Source organism: Erpetoichthys calabaricus, chromosome 12, assembly GCF_900747795.2.
Source record: "Erpetoichthys calabaricus chromosome 12, fErpCal1.3, whole genome shotgun sequence".
In the NCBI taxonomy this organism is placed as follows: domain Eukaryota; kingdom Metazoa; phylum Chordata; class Cladistia; order Polypteriformes; family Polypteridae; genus Erpetoichthys; species Erpetoichthys calabaricus.
In genome coordinates this window covers 8,820,067-8,835,019 of record NC_041405.2, presented here as the reverse complement: position 1 = coordinate 8,835,019, position 14,953 = coordinate 8,820,067, and the positions used below count along the sequence as shown (strand labels likewise).

At 40.5% G+C, this 14,953-nt stretch overlaps 1 protein-coding gene across 1 annotated transcript in view; it reads left to right on the top strand.

Annotated features, from left to right (window-relative positions):
- The first annotated feature begins 1,544 nt into the window (after positions 1–1,544).
- Positions 1,545–14,953, top strand: part of LOC114663227 (tyrosine-protein phosphatase non-receptor type substrate 1-like) — a 32,410-nt gene continuing 19,001 nt past the window's right edge. Inside the window, exons 1-2 of the mRNA XM_051934639.1 lie at positions 1,545–1,687; positions 11,247–11,588. Of these exons, the coding sequence (XP_051790599.1) occupies positions 1,633–1,687; positions 11,247–11,588 (397 nt within the window). The 5' untranslated portion in view covers positions 1,545–1,632. The remainder of the gene's footprint in view (positions 1,688–11,246; positions 11,589–14,953) is intronic.

The window sequence follows — 14,953 nt, the reverse complement described above, 5'->3', positions numbered from 1 at the left end:
AATGGCCATCGCCCTGTTTCTGAGGGCATTCCATGGGGAAGCTCCACCTCAGAACCAGTGGCAGGAAGTAGTGGTCACTTAATTTCAGGTAAAGGATGGTCATTGCATATTTGTCCTCCATGTGTGCTATAGGTATGTTCCATATAGCCCTCTTTTTCGTTGGGTCAGTTGCAGGGAATGTCATATCCTTTGAACCTGTGTCTGACCAACGAGATATTAACGAAGGTCAAATATTTGATGAAGACACTGTGTCTGATTATTCATCAGGAGGAGAGGTACACTTTCCAAATAATGTTTGATCAAACTCCACTCTGATCAGTTCCATGTGCCCCAGTCACATTTGGAAATCCTGGTCATGAGAATGTTAGGCTGATTGTGGGATTCTTCGTGGAACTGTGGGTGTTTTAGCCTGTGTATTACCTACCTGCAATGGCATGAAACGCCTCTTTTATTGTCTGCACACGCAGGTGTCCAGGAAACACAATGAAAACCTGAAGGAAATGTTTCAGAGCCAAACAGACTTTACGAATTGCCTGGCAAACTGCACTTTTCGATAGCTGTTCCGCATCGCCTACAGTATATAAAAAAGTGCCGCTTGCAAGAAACCTCAAAGCAATGCCTACTGTCTGTGTGGTTGTGAGAGCCCGACTTCGCCGAGTTTGAGTTCGAATATACGGAGCTAATAAATCTTTGAGGTACAATATTCCCCCTCGGCTAAAGCGGTATCTTTCGTACAGAATTTCCTCCGGGGGCAATAAAGGATCTTACCGATCGCGCAAAACCCTTTTTATATGAAATTCTCTTCCTATAATTTGCACATCAATATCAATTGGTCGCTCATTCATGAACGGCGAAGCCGTGACTGGATGACTTCCACACCGTCACTGATCACGTGTGTAAACTAATCCTTGTTTACGCAGAACAAACCTGCTCCGAGCAGGTCTGAGGATTAGGATGTGTTGCTATGACAACACTTCCAGCAAGAGTTTCAAAAAACCGACAGATCCAGGATCAGGCCAAATCGTCAACAATTACATCCGGCTAAGCGAGTAATCCACGTACGAAAAATACCCCCCAGATCAAATTCATGTTTAGGTAACGTTTAAGGAAAAAAAATCAATTCAGTGGTCAGAATCTCAAAAAACGTCAATTAAAATAATGGAAAATAGTTAATTAGCAGCAAAAACTGCTCACTCATTAAGAAAAGGGTTAGAATGAAAGCCTGCAGCCACTGTGGCCGTCCAGGACTGGAGTTGGAGACCCCTGCTTTAAAGAAAAGTTATGGGATCGTGAATAGTAATCCATTGCTGCCCTCTGCTGGAATTGATTAATACCATTTCATGTTCTGGCCTTAATAGGAAAGTCTTGTATTTTTTTTTCCAAAACTGTACAGTATTAGTGAAAGATTTCCTATTTCAATACTACAGAGCCTCCGACCGCAGTGAACATGCAAATTACCGCCCAATGAAATCCCCCCTCCCCCCACCAAGCGTATATAAACAGAAAGCTCATGCTGTTTCACTCATATTTGTCAAGTTTTTCTGCTCGGCTTTGTTTGTCTCTCCTGCTCCAGTTCAATAAACTACACAGATTCTTTTTTTTATTCTGTTACCAGTACCAGGGAACTGCAGGATGCGCCAGACGGTACTGCAATTGAAGATCGCCGTGTGTTATTTCATGTTATTGGGTGAGTCTCGATTCATAATGTTGGTGTTTAAAAAGTCCAGACGGGTAATTTGAAACATCGTAGAACCCGCGGGTACCCAGATGAGCTTCACTTTGTCGCTGGAGCCGGCAGGCGAATGAGCCTTCGCTTTTAATCACCTGTGACGGGCAGACAGCGCAGGCTTTTGAGATAACGGGTCCGGTTTAGTTGCATTAAAAAAAAAAGGTATTCCAGATTCGCGACGGCAAATATATGCAATCGCGATCATTTATATGATATTCTTTTATTGAGAGAAGTTTAAAACGTGCGTGGGACTGACTGTGAAATTTCCTCTCGGACTAAATAAACGGCTCTGTGTGTGCTGCTAAGTCTGCACGTCTCCCAGCTTCACTAATGCGCTCAGCATGTATCTTCCGACTCTGTCCCGGGATGAACTCCCTCCGTTTCCCGAAGGTTTCTTCTCATGAGTCATGTATGAACATATCGTTGCACCTCTTTGGGATGTAGAAGGGAAAACGGGAATTTAATTCGAGAAAAAAAATGTGTAAACGTCACCTGGACGGCAGTTGGTCGTCGCTGATTTTCAGCGTTTTCTATCAGTTCACTGAAGGATAACATCAGAGTGGTGCGTACGATATTACACACGAGTGGGTCGGCATCACACCAAAAGAAGTGTAGGGGGTTCAGGTCGTGGTGTGTAGATGGGGGCAGAATTAACTAAAACACGGGAAGCAGAGGCCTGATGGTGTCAGCAGATTTCATATTTTTGATGGGGTTTAGATTTTGATTCAGAAATAACAATCTGATGAAAAATCTCATGTTTCTTTAGATAGATAGATAGATAGATAGATAGATAGATAGATAGATAGATAGATAGATAGATAGCATTTGGTATAGTAGGCAGGACTAGATAGATAGATAGATAGATAGATAGATAGATAGATAGATAGATAGATAGATAGATAGATAGATAGCATTTGGTATAGTAGGCAGGACTAGATAGATAGATAGATAGATAGATAGATAGATAGATAGATAGATAGATAGATAGATAGATAGATAGATAGATAGATAGATAGATACTTTATTAATCCCAAGGGGAAATTCACACACACACACACACATATATATATATATATATATATATATATATATATATATATATATATATATATACTATATACTATTATATATTATATACTATTATATATTATATACTATTGGTAATGTTTAAAAAAAAAGCTCGACTAGTACTAATAAATACAAAGACAGTTTGCATTTTGTAAGAATACATAGTTTACAGGCACATCAGTATTGCGTTTTCATTCCTTTTCTAATTAATTAATAAATTGTACATTTTCATCATTATACATGATTTATTTGCTAAAATAGCAACTACCGTACTAAAAAGAAAATTTCAAGGAAAGGACAAGCCAAGGGGAGGCATAGTGTTATCGCTGCTGTCCCACGGTAAGGAGACTGGTGGGTCCTCCCTAAATGGACTGTGAATGTTTTCCCATTGTGTCCATCTTGGTTTACTCCAGATGCTCTGGTTTCCTCCCACAGTCCAACATCATGCAGGTGCGACTTTAACTGAGTTCAGCCATGAGGCACAGTGGGAAATTGGTACGGATAAACTTCACAACTTCATAAGGAAGTTTTTATTTACACAGAGAACTACAGACACATTGAATAAGTGACCAAGAAGTGTGGCAGGCAGTTGGACTCTAGGGACCCTCAAAACTCAACTTGATGTTATTTTGGAAGAATTAAGTGGATAAACTGGTGTGCTTCGGGATGATTGGCCTGCTCCCGTTCAAATGTTTCTAACGTTCTAAATCTGACTGGAAGAAAAACGTCCAAAGATGCACATGTGAGAGTCACCATATGCTGCCACTGCATTGTCCCGTGGTAGGGCATGGCCACCAAAGGATGTACCTTGTGTGAAAACCTGCAGGGGCCAACCCTGACACAGACAGGCAGAGGCACAAGTGCAGCACACACTTCGCTTTTTCTCGCTCCCCACGGCGGCACAATGCAAATTGGCAAAGCACGACACACAGTCCTTTTCCTTTCTTCTCTTTCTCTCTCTTTTCTCTCCCTCCACTCCTTTGCCTCACAAGCTTCATCCACCACCCGACTCTGGCTCCCCGACTAGTGGTGGCTGGCTCCTTCTACAGGACTTCAGGTATCCGACGAGCTTCATTCTGCAGCACTTCCGCTAAATAGGGCTTGTAAAAGGTCCAGGCCTTCTAGTATTCTGGTTGAGATCTTTTATTCCTGACACTATCTCCCCGGGTCCTTCCATAATCAAGGCGTTCCGGCCGGGTATGGGCCCTGGTGGTCCACCACACTTGTTATTAAAATAAATCTCATAAAGGGCATTTTGTTTCCTCATTAGGACACAGCTAATGAAAATGTGTTATTTATCAATGAAAATTTTAAATAAATTCAACCGGCATAATCAGCATAAATTTTTACATCGCGCGTCCTTAAAATAAACAGAGCAACATTCTTATGACTTCAATTACGGATTATTTTTTTCTGTTCCAAAATTAGCATCAGGGGTTATTACAGCTTGTATATTATGTAAAAATAACTTTTTCTTCTTTGATAGCACATCATTCTTGGCAGCCAGTATATGTTCTTAACCGTATCTACCTGTACTTTGCAACAACCTGGTCATGTTACATTTCTACATCATGATATGAACTAAGTGAACCCATCCCATAAAAGAAGCTTTCATTTGCCTGGGAGCGGAATTTCTCAGTTGTCAGTGCTGGCGGTCGGGGTGGCTTTGCGGTGCTACGTCAGTGAAAGGCGTGTCTTTGCGTGCGTGAGACTACAATACTGTACAAGGAGTCTCTCCAGGTAGTGTCGCTTCAGTCCCTTACACTATTGCTGGCTTAGCAGCTTTAAATCTGGTCTATGGGCGAGTGCCTTATCAGTTAACGAAATGATCCAGAATAACGGCGGCATGGCACTTTTCTTACTGGTCATCCTCTTCGGTAAGGATTTTGTTTCATGTATTCAAAATCGAATAAGAATTTGCAAGATTCGTACTTAGTGCTTTCAGCAGCTGCATAGTTACCAGGTTGTACAGATTGCGATGCGAGGTGAGATGCAAGCCTTTTCGGGCTGCTTTGATGGAGGTGAACATTAAACAATTGTGGGCTATTCCAAGAAAAGAAAGAAAGATTATTTAAAAGTCATCTGTGTCAGCGGGTAGCGGTTTCTAATCTTTTGGGAGATTCGCTACAAAGAATTCAGATGCTGTACTAATCGCTCGATTATGCAGTTTGATGTTAAGGTGTTCAGATGTGGATGCTGTGAGTCGTATTAGAGGGGAGTCATTTAGAAAAAGATAAAAGAAGAACGACGTTGACTTTGATTAAGGCTTGTTTTTAAAAATAATCCTTTTGTCAGTGAGGAGGGTAATCTCTCTAATTCGCTCTCTGATCACCTTGCGCCGTATCTTCACTGGGATTAGTGCTTACAGCCCTACGAGTAACGCCTTGCCCGTGGGCTGGAAAATGTTGTCGCTACTCATACAATGGCATTTATACTTTATTGTCTGAAAACATGAGGACAGTTATATTGCCATGTTGTCATTATTTTTACAGTATATATCATAAATACTGCATTTATTAGAGAATGATTTTGCAACATCTGAACGATTTCTTCTACCGCACAACTGGCTACAACTGCACTCAAATCAAAGTGCCAGAGTGGCTTTTCAGGGCGATGTCATTGGGGGACCATTTTTGGTTCTCAAAGACCCATCCACAGCAAGGTTCCAGAAAGAAGTTTTATTTATTTAGATCTGTAGTAGGCTCCATACAGTTAATAACCAGAAAGAGATGGTAACAGATTTGCGAAATACCAGTGAGTCCTGATTTTAAAAGGACTCTCACTGCATGCGGTAACACAGGCTAAGTTCGGGTTTTCTTAATCTGTTGGTGTCCTGCTAGGTAGTCTACCATACATTAAAGATTTCCATTTTTTTCTACATATTAGGAAGTTTTTCAAATCACAAAGAACCAACTTCATATTTAAAGAGCTCTTCCTAGAATGATATGGTTCTACGAGGAACCACACAACCCAATAAAGAACCCAACATTTTTACGAGTTTGGTGGATGGAAAATTTTGAAACCTCTTGGTTCACTGGTCACACTGGTTGTTTTTGTGGACTGGTTACCCCTTGCTTTTCCTCTACTGGGTACACATATGGGGCTTACTGCCCCCCAGAAGTCACTTCCTTTCTTCCTTCCTTCTCCAATTCACATGCAGGACAGCACCTGTTGTCACCCCTCTTCCTTAGATATTTGCATTAGCACTACTCCATGTTTTTGATTTCAGTTTCTATTAAGGTGGGCCCCCCTCTAAAACAGAGGTACATCAGGTAAGCTGGTTTGAGTTTTCTAATAAACGAACTGAAGCTGTGTATTCTAACACAGTACTCTGTCTCATGGTCCCTTAGACTGGTGACGTCCTGCATGTTTGTGTGACTTTCAAGTAAAAATCTGAACTTGTGACAAAACTCTAGTTACAACATTTTGAATATTTTTCCACATTTTTAATGAAATGTCACTTATATGCATGCTCATACTATCACAGTACAAATGATGCAGCTAAAGAAACTGAGAAGTTTGTATTTTAGGTGTGCGAAAATCACAAATGAAAGTCATGTGTTCATACTCCATTCTTCTTATGGTGCCATTTCCACTTGTAGTTTGCCAAATTGTATGCATTCTTGCAATGGAGAAAGGAGTGCTTAGCTTTACTGCCTCATAGTCCCAGTTTCTTCTCATAGCTTATTTCAACCCAAACAAACTGAATAAACTCGTTTTGCCTGAACAATCCTCACTCACTTGCCAGCTTCAGGGTGTGTTCCTTAACTTAGCTAGCGAAAGAGAGAACAATTGAATTCAACTTTGTTTGATATTTTCAATAAAGTGTTTGAGTCTGGATATTCTCTTAAGTGTATGCCACATTGAAAAGAGAGATTACAATTCAGATTGTGGATTGTGATATGATTTTTTGGAAATATCGCCCACCCCTAATTTGACTAATCAAGTTTTCAGATTAATGTAGGATTCATTAACCCTTTGGCAAGCTACTTGGAAATGGGTCTCGAGCTAGCGGTAGCTTGCAAGCAATGTGTTGGAGACCCCTGCTCTAATGTGTATTAGTAAACCATTTTTCGCTTCTCCAGTCATCAAACATCAGTATTACTCCATATTATGCATCAGGAGTCATTATGGAAATTATTATTTTTAATGTCTCATAGATTTTTTCTCTCCCACACCCACATGTTAAGTTAATTTACACCCCTAAGGTCTGTATTGTTTTGCAGTTGTTTGTATGTTTGGGCTATGTAGTAATTAATTTAATTAATTATTACTTTATGGGTTGTGTCATTGCTTGTCCCATGTTTCACATCTGTGTCACTTGTTGCAAAGCATGTGGTCTCCTACACTGAGTGTTGATCTTTGACAAATCGCCAAACCATTTTTTGTAGCGAATATGCTGTGACCTCGTTCGCTGGAACTGGAAATTCACTGTACAGAGCTTAGAGAAAATTTTTTCCCAGCTCCCCATGATGCTTTGTGAGGCTGGTGTGACATCATAGAGTTGTAACAGCTATGTTGGATGGAGATTAACTGGTGGGTTGGGCATGTGCAGAACTTGCATGCATGCATACTGTGAGTGTACTTCATATTTCACTTTACGATAGTCCCAATATGCTTTGAACATGTGCAAACAGTTTACTTCATATACACATTTGTGGGATGTCACTACTAAGTTGGACTTGCACTTTCATGCATTTATAAAAATAAATACATAAATAAAAAGAAAGAAAAACTTGCAGTATTTTCATTTGAGGGGTACTTTACCTAACCATAATGAGAATTACTGTATATAAAAATGCTGTGTTGTTCTGCATAGATTGATTTTATGTTGTATTTTCACTGTATTTAAGCATGTCCTCACTATGTAGCACAGATCGGGTAGTAATAGCGACAGCCACCCTGAGTATATAACAGACTCTGTGGGTGCTCCAGTACACATTGGAGTGCATACATTAGCTGGTAATTTGGAGATCAAACAGGGATGTGCCAGTATGGAGTAGCGTAAACCAATCTTGAATCCTGGCTACTGCAGCCCCAGCGAACTCGCCAACTGCACACCATGTCCATATGAGGGAATGGCCGAATGCATGTGCAGTTCGGCACCTGCCACAATGGTGAGTCAAAATAAACCTTAAGGAAGCCCCCCTCCCCCTCATAGAGTCAGAAAACACATGAGACTCTGTTAAATATTAATAATTACAAAATATCCATCCATCCATCCATCCTCTTCTGCTTATCTGAGGTTGGGGGAAGCAGCTTGAGCAGAGATGCCCAGACTTCCCTTTCCTCGTAGTCTTCTACTAGCTCTTTCGGAGGAGTCCCGAGATGTTCCCAGGCCAGCCATGAGACATAGTCCCTCCAATGTGTCCTGGGCCTCCTCCTGGTTAGATATGCCCAGAACACCTCACCAGGGAGGCATCAAGGAGGCATCCTGATCAGCTGCCCGAGCCACCTCATTTGACTCCTCTCGATGCGGAGGAGCAGTGGCTCTACTCTGAGCTCCTCCTGGATGACTGAGCTTCTCACCCTATCTTGAAGGGTAATAATATTTACTGCTAAATATATACAGTCTTAGAAAATAGCTTGCTGAAAATTAGCATAAGTTATGTATGGCAACGCGCAACTGAAATGATCGCTCTCTCTATCATTCTGACGTGTCTTCATCTTTGATGTCATTTTCAATGTTGTTGATCTCTCAGTCCTTCAGATGGGTCATTATGTGGAAATCACATGGGGAATCCCAGGGCATGTGACACTACACACAAGTGATTGGCCAGCTATCCTGGTGATTGATGGCTCTGCTCAACAGCTTTGATCCTGTGGCATCGGCACAATTTTCTCTTCCTTTTTACTATTAAGTTGTAAACTGACTGAAACAGGTGCATTAAAGTTTTAAATTATTGGTACGATACAGGAAGAAAGTATAAGAGAGGATGCTTTCATGTAAATTCCTCCTCCAGTTAAATTGTCTTAAGGGTTCTGTAAATTCATTTGTAAATCAGCTCTTTTATAATTCATCCTGATTTGTTTGAGCAAAATTTTAAAACCGCATATAAGGAATCTGTAATTTCAAACAAATGACAGTTTTTTCACTCGAGGACATGGGTTAAGAGATCAGCCTTGAATGCAGTTCCTCCTTCAAGTTTGCAGATACACTCCCACCTTTACATTCTATATTACTCAGATCTATTTTTAACTTAAGGACCTTTTGGCTTTGACCCTTTGCTTGATCTTTTTCCAGAATGAGTTTTGATTTACGGTTTGTCTTTATCACCAGGTTAATTCAAACTCTCGGCGTAGACCTTCATTTTGTTTTGATTTAGTGTGTTCTCCTAATCTGCATCAAAAATTCCAAGAATGATAGAAACTTGGAATAAGCTACCAAGTAGTGTGGTAGACAGTAGGACGTTAGGGTCTTTCAAAACTCGACTTGATGTTTTCTTGGAAGAAATAAGTGGATAGTACTGGTGAGCTTTGTTGGGCTGAATGGCCTGTTCTCGTCTAGAGTGTTCTAATATTCTAAAAATTCTCCAAGATATTTTCAATAGCATAACACTAGGGATATCTCACCCACTTATGCAGATGAGGTAAAACCCCAAGTAATATTCGGTTACCAAACACGATCGCCACATGGTCCCAGGTTAGAAGTGGGCCGAGTTTGCCCTTTTTATGGAGATAATTTCTCTAAAATCCACCAGATTGCAGCTCACATATTCCCCGAGTGCCAGCTGTGGGAAAGCCCAGAGACTGACTAATATACTTGTCTGTTTAAGAGGTAGAGAAGGTTCATGGGTGCATCAGAGTTGCCTCCCAGATTTACTGTTTGGGTTTTGCCTCACCGCCCAGGTTGCTGCGTAATTGCAGTTTGCATGTTTAGTACAAGTCGCCATGGGTTTACCTTCAAGCAACTCTGTTTCCTCCAACATCCCAGGTGATTGGCAACTCTAAATTGATTCCAAGTCAGTAGGTTTGTAATGGACTGGAGGACCCTGTCCAGTGTAAGAGTTTATATTCTACCCAACATTCTTGCCAAGCAGTGCACGTCTAAACTGGATAAGTGGGCTATAAAATGGATGGATGGATGGATGGAAGCAAAAGTAAAAGTTTTTGAAACTGCATGCACCAGTTAGAGTTGCTGCCTGCTGGATTAGATCTTTGAAACGCTTTAAAATCACTTCACCTTTTTTTCTTCTGTTAGACACCTCCTGGCTCTCCAATATGAGAAAATCCCCAAAAATGATCTACCTTTTTGACTTGACTTGAATTCTAGTTATGCAAGACATGGAGCTTTTTGAGGTTCCTCTCTATATTTAGCCCTCCAGACTCAGAAAACCCTAATTTTTAGGACCATCATTTTGTGCAGAAAATTAGACCTTTATGGTAAAGCGTAAAGCAATAGCTGTTTTTACCTAAATTGATCAGAAAGACTTGAGGTTGGGGTGGCACGGTGGTGCAGTTGGTAGCGTTGCTGCCTCACAGTTAGGAGACCTGGGTTCGCTTCCTGGGTCCTCCCGGCGTGGAGTTTGCATGTTCTCCCCGTATCTGCATGGGTTTCCTCCGGGTACTCTGGTTTTCTCTCACAGTCCAAAGACATGCAGCTTAGGTGCATTGACGATCCTAAATTGTCCCTAGTGTGTGCTTATTGTGTGTGTGTGCCCTGCAGTGGGCTGACGCCCTGCCCAGGGTTTGTTTCCTGCCTTGCACCCTGTGTTGCCTGGGATTGGCCCCAGCAGATCCCTGTGACCCTGTAGTTAGGACATAGCGGATTGGATAATGGATGGATGGATGGGACTTGAGGTTGTGCAGGCCTCATCAGCTGACCCCAGTAGTTCACAAATAGGATATAAGGAGTCAAAGGTACTACTTTCCACAAAACTTGGTTGGAAAAAATGTGGATTGTAGAATGTCGTTTGATTCTATTTTGAGGTTAAATGAGTTTATAGTTTTTATATTTGATTCTTTTCCGGTGGTCCTACCACCCTAAGAGCCACTCCCAGAAGGTTAAAAATGTCAAATGTCAAACATAAGCAAGTGGGGTATTGTCCTAGACCATTCCAGGGTCAGTTATTACAAATATGATGTTATTTTTGTGTTTTGATCCTTTAATAGGGATCTGGCCCTCTATAGACCTCCATCGGAGGGCGAAAAATTACAAATTTCTATTATAATCTAGAATATTTAGACTTTAAACATTAAATTGAAGTACATATTTTAATTTTTCAAACATCTGACACAAATATTCTTGTTTATTACAACCTCAAGAAGTAAATCATTATATGACTTATGAAGAGCCCAAATTCAAGTACAGTGTCTTTGATATCTGAAGCGAAGGATGACTTTTAAGAGTATACATCTAATGAATGCTTAAATACCAAAATGTGAGCTCTTGGGAGGTTCATTATGAAATTTCATTATTATTTATTTTTTTATTTTTTTTATTTTTCAGACAGTTTTCAGGAAATAAATACTTCATCTTCACATTCTGAAAAGACAGCCCCTCTCAACTCTGACATGATACTACAGTGTCCTTTTAAATTGAAGAGCCCAGGGTATGGCCTGACATATGTCACTATATCCTGGACAAAAGGTGAATCAAAAGTGGCAGAGTTCATTTTTGGGGAATTAAGAGGAACCAGCCATGCAATGATGTCTAAAAGTGAGCTACGAAGAGAGAATGCCTCCCTAAGTCTCAGGAATGTCACCATTGAAGATGAGGGAGAATACAAATGTCTGGTACATGAAGCAGGTGAAGACCCCTTAACTGTCATTGTCCGGGTTAAAGTTATAGGTAAGCAAACTTTCCTACTTATTATCCCACCTTGGAAGCTGAAAAATAATGATCTTCTTTGCTCATTTATTTTCATCCGCAATTTAAATATGGTTAATGCATCAAATTTAAATATTGTTAAATAAGGCAAAAAGTGCATTTAGTCACATGTCTGAAAGCAAATTAGATTATGTTGACATTCATAAAAATCACCAAGGAGAACACCAATCCTCTTTCACTCAATGAAACGATGGGATCTCCGAGTGCCAAAATCACTAAGGGGGATCTTGCACAATCAAACGATTTAGGTGTCCATGCGCTGAACTGAATTATTAATATTTAGCTCAAATCTCTACTGAGGAGCTCGATTCATTAAGCCACCCAGGGGTTTGTGGAGTTCTTAATCCGGCCTTGAGTTCAGACCTTTTCATTTTATCCTTTATTTCAAATGGAAACTCACAGTGCGCATAGAAGTACCTTTTTCATTTCATGTGTCTGCTACTTGTTATAATCAAGCCAAGGTTTATTTATAATTTGTTTGTTTTGTTTGCTTTTCACTGTTTTCCATCTTTTGTTATAATATTATTCTGGTAAGTTAATATTTTTCTTATGTACCGTATTTCTTATGCATTTTTGGTTAGTTTTATTCTATAGAAATTATGTATTTTCTATGTGTATATTTTGGTTCTTCCGTATTCCTTGTATTATGTGGATGGATCCCAAACAGATACTGCCCTCCAGTATTTATATGCAGGTAGGAATTACAAGTCTTTGTGTTTCATTCGAATCTGGTCTGTTGAACTTTTTGTTTTTCAACAGTATTGTGCTATTTATGCTCCCTGGTTTTTCTGGGTTTTTAATTTTTGTTGTGGACCTGGAAATATTTTAAGGATTGCTTCTTATGGTCATGTTTGATCTGGATTGCCTTTGACTCCTTTTTGCCCTTTAAAGTCTTTTTTTTGTATTACTCCTTTGTGAATAAAATCTTAATTAAATAAAAACAGATTCCTTGTGGGATTTGTTTCTGCTCCAGCCAGAGTGCCACGATTCTCCCCCTGGTGAGACATTTTAAAGAGGTTGAGACTATTTATTATGTTTTTTAATGTTAATGCTTATCTCCATTTTGAGGCCTAGCCTGGTCCTTAAGCCTCCCATTTTCCTGGGTAAGGTCTTCCCTTGGTGAAATCTGTTCTGTTGGCTTTTTGGAGGCCTCACCCTTTCACTGCTTTGTTGTGTGAGAAATTTGTGACACGTCTTCACTTTGTTTGCAAGATTGTAAACATTTATTTTCTCGATCCACTCAAGTCTTTGCCGGCTCAAATGATCATTTATAATTGACCACTGCACACTACAATGTTAACTGACATTTAGGGATGATTCTGATTACTTGCTTATCATGCAATTGCTACAACTGTACAGTAATAAGGATTGAAATGTAATTACTATGTATAGGTGGTCCCAGGGTTGAGGACGTCCAACACGTGGACAACCCGTGGTTACAAATGGACTGCCTCAATTCCATAAATCATCTTATAATAAATTCTAACTTGACAAACTGTGATAAGTCCTGCCTCACAAACAAATGTTCTCCTTTTCCGCGTCTTTGATAGCAGCTACTTCCTCTTTGATCGAGTAGATTGCGTGGTCTGATTGGTCAAGGTAGCTGTCTTATAAGAAAAGGTAATTAAAGCTTGAGTTCAGCTGATTCACAGCAGCATTTTCATTGCTTTTTGTTTGTTTTTATGACAAATAATGACTAAGTAGTGAAGAAAATTGCAGTCGACATTTTCTATGAAAATGATGATATGTTCTTCTTCTTCTTTCGGCTGCTTCCGTTAGGGGTTGCTACCACGGATCATCTTCTTCCATATCTTTCTGTCCTCGGCATCTTGTTCTGTTACACCCATCACCTGCATGTCCTCTCTCACCACATCCATAAATCTTCTCTTAGGCCTTCCTCTTCTCCTCTTGTCTGTCAGCTCTATCCTTAGCATCCTTCTCCCAATATACTCAGCATCTCTCCTCTGCACATGTCCAAACCAACACAATCTCACCTCTCTGACTTTGTCTCCCAACTGTCCAACTTGAGCTGACTCTCTAATGTCCTCATTTCTAATCCTATCCATCCTCATCACACCCAGTGCAAGTCTTAGCATCTTTAACTCTGCCACCTCCAGCTCTGTCTCCTGCTTTCTGGTCAGTGCCACCGTCTCCAGCCCATATAACACAGCTGGTTTCACTACCATCCTGTAGACCTTCCCTTTCACTCTTGCTGATATTCGTCTGTCACAAATCACTCCTGACACTCTTCTCCACCCATTCCACCCTGCCTGCACTCTCTTCTTCACTTCTCTTCCACAATCCCTCATTACTCAAGTATTTAAACTCATCCACCTTCACCAACTCTACTCCCTGAATCCTTACCATTCCACTGACCTCCCTCTCATTCACACACATGTATTCTGTCTTGTTCCTACTGACCTTCATTCCTCTCCTCTCTAGAGCATATCTCCAGCTCTCCAGGGTCTCCTCAACCTGCTCCCTACTATTGCTACAGATCACAATGTCATCAGCAAACATCATAGTCCACGGGGACTCCTGTCTAATCTTGTCTGTCAACCTGTCCATCACCATTACAAATAAGAAAGGGCTCAGAGCCAATCCCTGATATAATCCCACTTCCAACTTGAATGCATCTGTCACTCCTACCGCAGGCCTCACCACAGTCACACTTCCCTCGTACATATCCTGTACAACTCTTACATACTTCTCTGCCACTCCCGACTTCCTCATACAATACCACAGCTCCTCTCAGTCACCCTGTCATATGCTTTCTCCAGGTCCACAAAGACGCAATGCAACTCCTTCTGACCTTCTCTAAACTTCTCCATCAACATCTATGTTAAGTTTATTTATTTTTAGCCTTCATTTCAGATTACAGGAGTCACTGACACATCATTTGAAAGCTCGTTTTCCGCTCTTTTGTTTCTAGCATGAACTATCGCAGAGTTATTCAAGCAGTCTAGAATGATCCACTTTGAATGCTCTGGTGACATCGCGAGTCATTAAATCTGATCACAGTCTCGTTTTTCTATTACAGTACCCTTAAACGATGTTAGAGGAGCAAGATCCGAATACAGAGAGGTTCACCCAAGTTTACTGTATGGTTACTAAGGGCCGCAGCTGCTATAAGGCCATTTATGAATAGTAAATGAAAAGTTCTGTACAAACCTCCCTTGTTGCCAACTTCAAGAATTTGACTCACATAGTAAACCCCTTCTCTCTAGCAGCAGAATCAAACCCTAACTCTGTAGCACCAGGTCCATTCTCTCCAACAACAAGTCCATAATTTTCTGCATCATCTAATTAATAAAGTTATAATGTTA